At 36.4% G+C, this 11,059-nt stretch overlaps 1 protein-coding gene across 2 annotated transcripts; it reads left to right on the top strand.

Moving 5' to 3' along the window:
* The first annotated feature begins 363 nt into the window (after positions 1–363).
* On the top strand, positions 364–3,333 carry PHAN3 (MYB/HD-like transcription factor). 2 transcript variants are annotated; one of them, NM_001289816.2, is made up of 2 exons: positions 364–513; positions 1,932–3,333. In NM_001289816.2, the coding sequence occupies exon 2, from the start codon at positions 1,988–1,990 to the stop codon at positions 3,059–3,061; it is 1,074 nt and encodes a 357-aa protein (NP_001276745.1). In that variant the 5' UTR covers positions 364–513; positions 1,932–1,987; the 3' UTR covers positions 3,062–3,333. The 2 variants fall into 2 exon arrangements, with proteins under 2 accessions (NP_001276745.1, NP_001388715.1); NM_001401786.1 differs by having other exon boundaries at positions 502–618; positions 1,932–3,215.
* The last annotated feature ends 7,726 nt before the right edge of the window (positions 3,334–11,059 follow it).

The raw sequence follows: 11,059 nt of genomic DNA, 5'->3' as shown, positions 1-11,059 counted from the left end.
GTCAATAGGATGGGAGTTATATCCCATAAGGAAGCGGATTTAAATTTCGTGTCGATAAGAAAATCTTGTTAGTGTATTATCTATGGAAGTATTCTCTAAACATTTAAGTGTAACTGTAATTTGTAATTATTATCCTTGTAATTAGAAATTAGAGTAACTCGTTAAGGTGCATGAGCAAAGTTATCATGTGATGTGTGTCCCTTATCATTCGCGTGCCCTTTGGTTTCTTTCTCGCATGTTAAGCGCTGAAACTGACGTACCCTCTCTTTCTCTCTGTCATACTGTGGGGTCTCTCACCATGTCTTGTCTTATCACGCTTTCCTCTCTCTCTCTCTCTGGTCCATTTTTACTTCACTTCTTTGTCTTTACTCCAACACTCTCTCTCCAACCTCGGTTTCCACTTTCTCTCTGTTTAAGAAGGAACCCACCACTTCTTCAACTTGGTGCCGTTTATTCATGGACCAGAAGAATACATCATAGCTTCTTTCTCATTTCACACACACAAGAACCTTGGTGAGCATTTCTTCTTCGTGTTATTTTGGTTGTTAACCATCTGGGGTGCCTCCATTTTTTACGTGACGTGTAGGAACCATTTGGGGTGCTATGCTATGCTACCTAGTAAGAAAAAGTTCTTTTTTTTTTTAATGAAGTTTTTTTAGGTTGTGGCTAAGTGGATTCTGAAGTTTTTCGTTTTTAAAATCAAACGGGTTGTTTTGTAAATTTGTTGGTGATCTTTGTCGAGGTTTTGTTGTTTTGCTACGTTCTTTTGCATTTTGTGTGCAGGTTTGAGGATCTGGTTCGTGTGAATTTGTTACTAGGTAGAAAGTGCAGTGAAGCTCTTTACAGCTTTTGTCTCAGTGTCTTGGTGTGCTTTGATGTTATGTCAATGTCGTGCAACATGTTTTGGTTTATGTGCCCTTACTTTGGTTTTGCTTCTGATTGTTTCGTAGAGTTCTTGAATTTGTAGCTGCTCGTTGATTTTTATTTTTTTCTGTTGCTCTCTGTTTTAATTACCATCGAGTGTTTAAGGTTAGTCATTATGTCTTTGTGTCTGCTTGCAATTGATGCTCTGAACACTGTTTGAGTCGCCCTTTTGGTCTGTTCTTGAACTGATATGGGTGCATAACTTTGCTTGTGTGTGTGGACAATGGACAATAATCAAAAGTTGTGATTGAAGAATTAGGCATGATCTGTTTGTTGTATACGACCATTAAACCACTCTTTTAATTTTTTTTTTGGGGGTGGGGAATGACTTTATGGATTCACTGACTGAAATTCTGTAAGAATAGTATTGTTGCTTGTACTTAGGCTGAGAAAATTGTTGCTTTGAAGTTGAAGGTATTGATCCTTGAGCATTTCTGTTCTTATCACATGATCTCTTACAAAATATATGTTCCGTGAGCATTTCTTTTAGATGCTTCATTGCATATTAGTTTTCATTCCAGATTTCTGGCATGCATTTGGCATTGTCGCATGAACTCTATTTTTGAACATGCCTCTTACTGCAATATAATAACAAGGGAGAGAGATATTGATGCAGAATCTTTGTGTTTCTTTTGGTAGATTGTATTTTAAATTCAATCCAACATGTTGGTTTTTATCAATGGCTTAATCATTTTGATCTCTGTCTGATCCCAATTGAATATAAACTCAGTTCTTATTACAGATAGTTTGGTTACTTTTGTATAGTGTTTAACTATATATTCATGGAGGATGATCTTGTCTTTTCTTCATTTACCTGAGTTGTATGTCTATTTTGAATATTTTATGAAGGCATTGGTAATAAGAATTCAGGAATTGCCTGATCACTTTGCTCGTTTGTGCACATATGTTTGGAAATTGTTGAAAATCTAACACCCCCTCCCCATTCTACTTTGTTTCTTATTGGAACTCTGGTGAATTGATGCCACAAATTGTCACAAAATTTGTAGAGACATCATGAAGATTTCAAGTTCCAAGCAATTGGCTGTGGGATTTGCACTTGGAAATGAAGGATAGGCAACGTTGGAGAGCTGAAGAGGATGCTTTACTTCGTGCATATGTCAAACAGTATGGTCCTAGGGAATGGAATCTCGTGTCTCAGCGCATGAACACACCTCTTAACAGGGATGCCAAGTCATGCTTAGAAAGGTGGAAGAACTACCTCAAACCCGGCATTAAAAAAGGATCTCTTACTGAGGAAGAGCAGCGTCTAGTCATCAATCTTCAAGCAACGCACGGGAACAAGTGGAAGAAAATTGCAGCACAAGTCCCTGGTCGCACTGCGAAGAGGTTAGGGAAGTGGTGGGAAGTGTTCAAAGAGAAGCAGCAAAGGGAAACCAAGGGGAATAGCTGCACTATTGACCCAATTAGCGATAGCAAGTACGAGCATATCCTTGAGAGTTTTGCAGAGAAACTAGTGAAAGAAAGGCCTTCACCATCATTTGTTATGGCTACTTCTAACAGTTCTTTTCTGCACGCTGATGCACCGGCTCCTCCACCGGCCTTGCTTCCATCTTGGCTTTCCAATTCCAATGGCACTGCACCTGTGAGGCCACCTTCCCCTTCTGTGACTCTTAGTCTTTCTCCCTCGACGGTGGCAGCGCCTCCTCCATGGTTGCAGCCCCCTGTGAGAGGACCGGACAATGCTGCTCCTCTTGTTTTGGGGAATGTGGCGCCTCACGGGGCAGTTCTAGCATTTGGTGAGAACATGGTGATGTCTGAGTTGGTGGAGTGCTGCAAGGAGTTGGATGAAGTGCATCATGCTTTGGCCGGACATAAGAAGGAGGCGGCATGGCGGTTAAGTAGGGTGGAGCTGCAGTTGGAGTCCGAGAAGGCCGGCCGAAGGAGGGAGAAGATGGAGGAAATTGAAGCGAAGATCAAAGCTCTGAGAGAGGAGCAAACAGCTGCATTGGATAGAATTGAAGCAGAATATAGGGAGCAGTTGGCAGGGTTGAGAAGAGATGCAGAAAGCAAGGAGCAGAAGTTGGCTGAACAATGGGCTGCAAAACACTTGCGCCTTACTAAGTTTCTAGAACAGGTAGGGTGCAGATCAAGGCTCACTGAACCAAATGGAAGATAGAGTGACACCATTCACAATTGGGAAATCTAGTTTGCTTTTACTTATTATGTCTTGAATTTATATGATATGAACTTTATAGTCATAGTAGTTTTGTTCCTGTCATTATTCTGAAAAATGTTGTTACATATGGTTATTAATATCCCTATCTTTTCATACAACTTGAGGACTTGCATTAGTGGTTGGTGTATGTTTACATATAACGTCCTTTATGAATATGAACTTTTGTTATTATTCAAATTTTCCTCAATATATAGATACCTTTCACCTTGTTAGTTGTTACTTCCTAAAGGGGCATAGCTGAATAGAATTGAAATTGTCATACAAATGATTGTTGCCGAGAAACCATTTTTTAATCTCCTTAATGATATGCAAAGTTGTAAAGAAGGTAGAGAAAGAAAGTGTTGGAGAAAAACTAGGGGATAGTACGAAGCATGAGGAGTCTGTTGGCTACAATTTCGGGGATAATGACACAAAAAGGATGGGTTACGGAAAGGAAAAGTGGCACAAGAGAATTGTTAGGGTCTTTTACAAGAAAAAGTCTCCTGGGTTTTTGGGAAAGATTTTAATCTCAAATTTCAGCTGTTTTTATGGGCAAAGCTGGATGTTTGGGAAATCAACTGAAATTTGTAAAAGAAAACTTTTTTCTTCTTAAAAACAAGCTGTTTTTTTAATATGAAATTTGTTGCTTATGATTATTTTTCAAGTGCTTATTTTTATACCCTTTTACTATGTAAAAGTTGATTTTGTGTTGTATTCAAACGATATTAATTATTTTCAAACCATTTTTAGCAAACTTATCCAAACAAAAACAAATCCTAATTATAATTGATTGATATAATAATTGATCATTGAAATGATTTAATTTTTACAGCTATCTCAAACACACTTAGGATATATAGCTGGTTGTTGTCATTATTATTGAATAAAATACTTAGTAGAGCTAAGGCTTAATAGATACAAAGAGAAAGTGAAGCAAAGAAGTCAAGCTGAAGCCAATGGTTTCATTTTCTTTTTAAATCATTTTTTTAAAAAAAATAGTTAATTGTTTTTTCTTTTATCACCAATAATGAGCCTATAATTGTCATTGTCCCCCTCTTAATTTCTACTTTTATTGGCATTAATAGGAAATTTGAATTTCAAATTTTGAATTTAAATGTCATAACTTGTCCATTTAATTAAATGTTTTTTTAATTCTTTTGAAATAATTATTAAAAATACAATAATCCCCCACATATTTCAAAAGAATAAACTTCATTTAACAAATAAATAAAAAATCCTCTGGTCTACATGAGGTGTAATGCATTGAACCTGGTATAACAAGCTATATGAACCAGACCTAGATTGATAAGACTTAACACACAGTATATTGGTGTAGCAAACTATATGAACCAAAATCACTTGGCATGTGATAGTGGTCTACCAATCACAAGACACCCCACAGTCTTTGTTGTTATCATTGTGTTGCGCTACTAGGTCATGCACGTGTCTGGTATTCATGAGTGTTCTAGAGATCTCACCAAGATATCATGCAAGCGGCCCCACTTGACACTCATATAGGTGATTTCATTAAGTGTATGTTGCAAATCATACATCACCTATAAGGGAGATGAAAATCATTAAAAACTTTAAAAAATGTAAAGGTTTCTCAAACAACTTACTATAAACAACTTATTATAAAGTTTATCCTCTCATTAATGCAACTCTAACACTTTCTCACACCATAGGAAGAGACTAAAAGAAAATTGATAGAAATCAATTTGAGTGTTAGCTGACAAGTGACTTGTTTTTACCCATATGAACCTTCTTCATGGGATCTCCAATCACAAAGGTTGAGTTACCATCACTTGTTTGTTTTCAAGTGGCTTAAGTCTCATTCCCCTCGATGTTTCTAATATCATTTTCTTCCCTAAGGGTTTTGTCAAAGGATCTGCTAAGTTTTCTTCTAACTTCACATAATCTATGGAAATTGTTCCATCTTTTAGCAGCTGCTTAACCACATTATGTCTTAGTTGTATATGTCTATTTTTCCATTAAATGTTTGATTCTTAGCCACAACTATCACTGACTGGGAATCAAAATGCATAGATATTGATGGGGTCGGTTTCATTCCTAAAGGAATGTTAGCTTAGAAGTTTTTCAACCACTCAGCCTCACTACCAGTCATTTCTAGAGCAACAAACTCTGACTCCATTGTTGATCTAGCAATAATAGTTTGTCTGACTAATCTCCAAGCTACCACACCACCACCAAGAGTAAGCACATAACCACTAGTGGATTTTGTCTCATTTGAATCAGAGATCCAGTTAGCATCATTATACCCTTCAAGTATTGCGGGAAATCCACTATATTCAATACCATAATCCATGGTACCTCTCAGATATCTCATGAGTCTAACAAGTGCATCTCAATGGTCCTGATTAGGACTATGGGTATATCTACTCAATTTGCCTACTGCATATGCAATATCAGGTCTAGAAAAGTTCATCAAATGCAATAAGCTCCCAATGATTTAGGCATATTGAGTTTGAGCAATTGGTTCTCCTCTATTTTTCTTTAATTAAGAGTTAGTATCATAAGAGGTACTCACTGACTTAAAGTCATAATATTTATACTTCCTAAGAAGTTTCTCAACATAATGCTCTTGGGATAGTAATATACTATCTCCCTTCCTTATAATTTTAACTCCCAAAATAACACTTGTTTCACCCATGTCTCATATCACAAAAGATAGTTACTTTAAAGAGAAGAAAAAAATCACATTCTCAAATATTCCATGTAAATATTTTTCTTACAAGCAATCATTTTATTGTCAATGGAAAGTCAATCAAAAATCACCTATAACCCCCCACATTGATTAATCCTAGCTAATTAGAACACATCAAAGGTTCACTCGCCATCTCAAATTTTTTTTAGTAACTTCTCTAACAAATTTAAAAACCACAAAGATAAGTTATGAAAGTATAATGAATTTAATTCTTAATACTGCACCTAACACTACCACATTATACTTTTAAAACACTGACACTTGTACTTTCAGAAGATAGTATGCTTATAATTCTTAATCTCATCACTTGAAAGAAAAATCATTTTATAATAGTGTAACCAATCAACATTTATTCTACCAATTGAATTTGACAACCAATTAGGAAAATTCATGTGTAATCAACATCATTAGTACCAATCGATATAACAAATCACAATGTAACACAACTCAAATTACATTAACAATTGAAATTCAATCTAAAAAAATTGAAATTCGAACACATGATTTCATGTCACAAGTGAATATTAATATAAATAAATATATAACAATTAAAAGTAACAATTGAATGATAATTGTAAACAATTAAATAACAAAAATGTTCAAAATAAATGAGTTGATATAACAATCAATTTTAATTTTAATTAAATACACATTTAATTTTGAATTAATTGACATAGAACCAATCAATCAACAAGGCATCAAATCATATCACTCTATATATTCTCCATAATATTTTATACTTTAACAAGCAGCCTTTAACTCTACATGTTAAACCCAATAGATCAAGTAATCAGGTGAAAGAATAAAGCTAGTCATGCAAAAGAGTAATAATGGTGGGGCAAAACAAACAATACTGCAATAAGTTGCAACACAACACCAACTTTTCTCGTACACCAATTTTTTTTATGTCCAAACCCAAATCAGATTTACTATAACAAAATATATAATTGGGTGGGTAATCTTCAGCGGTGCCTGTCGCTACATTTATTTTACTTTTTGTATTTCGATACTTACGATGAACTATACAATGACAAATGATCACAAATTAGAGTACTTCATTTCAAGTGCTATGATGAAACATTATGAAATATCCAATTTTTTTCTTAGTAATAACACAATTGAAATATAAAATATTCAATGAAGTGCCTCTGTAGCAATTTAGTACCTCCTCCTGTCATAGTTTGTTTTAAATCAACAAGATCAGTTTCTCATTGTACAAAAAAACATGTTTTCTTAGTTAATTTTGATTCAATACATGTTTCACATTTCTTACTCTGTTTATCATGCATATTAATTAAATCTACTCATTGCAATTTCATAACATACATTGGATTCACATGTATTAATTTAGCATGCTGATGTATCATCATTTTCTCATATTTCTTAACCCTTTTTGTCACCATTTTAATTATTGATTAGCCTTAATTGTCAAATTAATTATGCAGTTTTATCATTTGGGCCTACTGGATTAATTTTGTGTTTTTAATTTAATTTCAGGAGAATTATGAGTAATTGGGCTTGAATCCGGAATAGGGCTTGGACTTGAAGAGAGCAGACAATTTTATTCTACCAAATCTTATCTTATCTAGATTTTATCTCATTTAGATATTATTTCATCTAGATTTTATCTTATCTTCTCTAGATTTTATCCCATCTAGATATTATCTCACCAGAAAAGATCATTTTCCCCTGCCTTTCATTGATCAAATGCTTGAGCGCTTGGCAGGTAAGTCTCATTACTGTTTTCTTGATGGTTTTTCTGGTTATTTACAAATTCATATTGCTCCTGAGGATTAAGAAAATACCACATTCACCTGTCCCTTTGGCACTTTTGCCTATAGGAGGATGCCCTTTGGCCTATGCAACGCCCCTGATACCTTCCAACGGTGTATGCTTAGCATTTTCAGTGATTTTTTAGAGAGTTACATAGAGGTATTTATGGATGATTTTACTGTTTATGGATCCTCTTTTGATACATGTTTGGATAGTCTGGATAGAGTTCTTAGTAGATGCATTGAAACTAACCTTGTGCTAAATTTTGAAAAATGTCACTTCATGGTAGAACAAGGTATAGTTTTAGGGCATATCGTTTCCAGTAGAGGCATAGAGGTAGACCCTGCAAAAATAGATGTTATTTCACAATTACCTTACCTCTCTTGCGTGTGAGAGTTCTTAGTAGATGCATTGAAACTAACCTTGTGCTGAATTTTGAAAAATGTCACTTCATGGTAGAACAAGGTATAGTTTTAGGGCATATCATTTCCAGTAGAGGCATAGAGGTAGACCCTGCAAAAATAGATGTTATTTCACAATTGCCTTACCCCTCTTGCGTGTGAGAGGTTCGTTCTTTTCTTGGTCATGCAGGGTTTTATAGGTGCTTTATCAAGGATTTTAGCAAAGTGGCCATTCCACTATCCAATCTGTTGCAAAAGGAGGTGGAGTTTGATTTTGATGACCAATGCAAAGAGGCTTTTGAAAAGCGTGCGGTGACTACCACCCTTATCATTCAGGCACCTAATTGGACAACCCCATTTGAGCTAATGTGCGATGCATCCAATTACGCATTAGGGGCTGTCCTTGCTCAAAAGATTGATAAGCTGCCTCGGGTGATCTACTACACTTCCAGAACTTTGGATGTTGCTCAAGCAAATTACACTACCATAGAGAAGGAGCTATTAGCGATAGTTTTTTATCTTGAAAAATTTCGTTCATATTTGCTTGGTACTCATGTTAATGTTTATACTGACCATGCAAATCTAAAGTACCTATTGAAGAAGGTTGAATCAAAGCCTAGATTGATCAGGTGGATGCTTTGGCTCCAAGAGTTTGATTTAGAAATCCGTGATCGGAGTGGTGCGCAGAATCTCGTGGCTGACCATCTGAGTAAGATTGAGCGTGTGTCTGAGGACACACCCATTCGGGATGATTTTCTGGATGACCATTTGTACATTCTGTATAGTATTTCTGATTCCTTCCTCACTCCCTGGTTTGCTAATATTGTGAATTATTTGGTTGCTTCTGTTTTTCCTCCCTTAGCATCTAAAGCTCAAAATGATAAAATTAAGAGCGATGCTAAGCATTATATTTGGGATGACCCCTATTTGTGGAAGTTGTGCAATGACTAGGTTATTGGGAGATGCATTCTAGACCATGAGATTGACTCGGTCCTGCAATTCTGTCATTCTTCCACACCAGGTGGCCATCTTGGCATACAGAGGACAGCTCGCAAGGTGCTTGATTGTGGTTTCTATTGGCCCACCATCTTCAAGGATTCGTGGAGAATCTGTAGCACTTGTGAGCCTTGTCAGAGAGTAGGCAACTCACCTTCATGGAGACAACAAATGCCTCAACAACCCATGTTATTCTGTGAGGTGTTTGATGTTTGGGGTATTGATATTTGCCAAGGGATTCTTCATTCAATTTCGAGCATTTTGACATATTATGGACCTCAAACGGACATTCCTATCAAAAGTTATACGCGTTTGAAGTTAAAATTTTTTTTTTCCGTAAAAAGCATTTCGTCAGTACGAGTGGCGGGACCACAGCAACTCGCCAACTCCACTGGTGAGTCCACCAGACGCCGCCACGTGTCCAACTCGCCAACCCCACTGGCGAGTCCCCTTCAAAAATAGACCCCCCCTGGAAAAAGTTTCAAAACAGCCCCCTTTTGGGAATTAGTTTCTAAAAGTAACCTAGTTTGAGAAATTTGCCGTTTCAAAATGGGTGGAAGCCAAACCCACCAGAACTAACGATGCTAAAGTTGTTATAGATTTTGTTAGATCTAATCTGTTTTGCAGGTTTGGAGTCCCTAGAGCCATCGTTACTGATCGAGGCACCCATTTTTATAACAGATCCATGTATGCCTTGCTCAAAAAGTATGGGGTCGTGCACAAAATTTCCACACCATACCACCCCCAAACTAATGGGCAGGCTGAGGTTTCAAAAAGAGAGATAAAAAGGATCTTGGAGAAGATTGTGCAGCTGAACAGAAAGGATTGGAGCACCAGGTTAGATGATGCTCTTTGGGCACATAGGACTACCTACAAAGAAATCATAGGAGTGTCTCCTTATCGGGTTGTCTTTGGCAAGGCATGTCATCTTCCTGTTGAGATAGAGCACAAAGCCTACTGGGCTGTAAAGACCTGCAACTTCTCTACGGATCAGGCTGGAGAGGAAAGGAAGTTGCAACTAAGTGAGCTAGATGAGATCTGTTTAGAAGCCTATGAGAATTCCAAATTCTACAAGGAGAAGACCAAGAAGTTCCATGATAGTTTGATAGCTAAGAAGGACTTCGTGGTTGGACAAAAAGTTTTATTGTATAACTCTAGGCTCGGACTCATGAGTGGTAAGTTGAGGTCAAAGTGGATTAGTCCTTTTGTGGTGACTAATGTTTTTTCTTATGGTACAGTTGAGAGCAAAAGTAAGTCCACAGATAAGAGCTTCAAGGTCAATGGACACCAGCTGAAACCATTCCTTACAAATCCCTCCTTAGTGGATGTAGTGGTGGAGGAGACCTCCTTACTTCACCCTACTTCTTCTCCGCCATGACTTAGGAAGTTTTCTTTTTCTGTCTCCTTCTTTACTTTTATTGCACTTGTCCAAATTTATTGATTGCTTTGATTGTTCTTGATCTTATGATTGTGCTACATTGAGGACAATGTGTTGTTTAAGTGTGAGGGGGGGGGGGGGGAGAAGATTGTTCTTTAATTTTATTAGGTTTTCTAGGTTAATTTTTTGATGTATATACATATATTGCCTAATTGTTGCTTTATTTTTCAAATGCTTTCAATTTCTACTGTTCACGTTAAAAAAAAAAAAGACACACACACACACACACACACACACACACACATATATATATATATATATATATATATATATATATATATATATATATATATATAGAAAAAGAATGAGGTTGAATAAATGAGGTCTTGGTTTGAAGACTTGAATTGGTTTGAGGACTCGGTTGATTTTGTTTTAGGTTACTTTTTAGAGCTTAATTTGTAATTTTGGTTTTGGGGTTTATTACTTTTTGTTACTTCCCACTTATTCCCCATTGCTCATCTATTCCTTTGGGTTTTAGCTACCATCTCATACTTTCATCTACCTTGTCCTTGGCCTCATTACAACCTTAAAAGACATTTTGATCCTCATGTGCATGTGCTTGTGAGGTGGTTGTCAATTTTAGAGTCTTGCCAAGTCTATGTGGTGTTTGTTTTCATGGGTGCTCT

The sequence above is a fragment of the Glycine max genome, chromosome 18 (assembly GCF_000004515.6).
Source record: "Glycine max cultivar Williams 82 chromosome 18, Glycine_max_v4.0, whole genome shotgun sequence".
Taxonomy (NCBI): Eukaryota; Viridiplantae; Streptophyta; class Magnoliopsida; order Fabales; family Fabaceae; genus Glycine; species Glycine max.
The sequence above is the reverse complement of the archived record's forward strand: the minus strand, read 5'-3'. Positions and strand labels throughout refer to the sequence as shown.

Coding starts and splice junctions, on each gene's coding strand:
- PHAN3 (NM_001289816.2), top strand. CDS start 1,988: ATGAAGGATAGGCAACGTTGGAGAGCTGAAGAGGATGCTTTACTTCGT.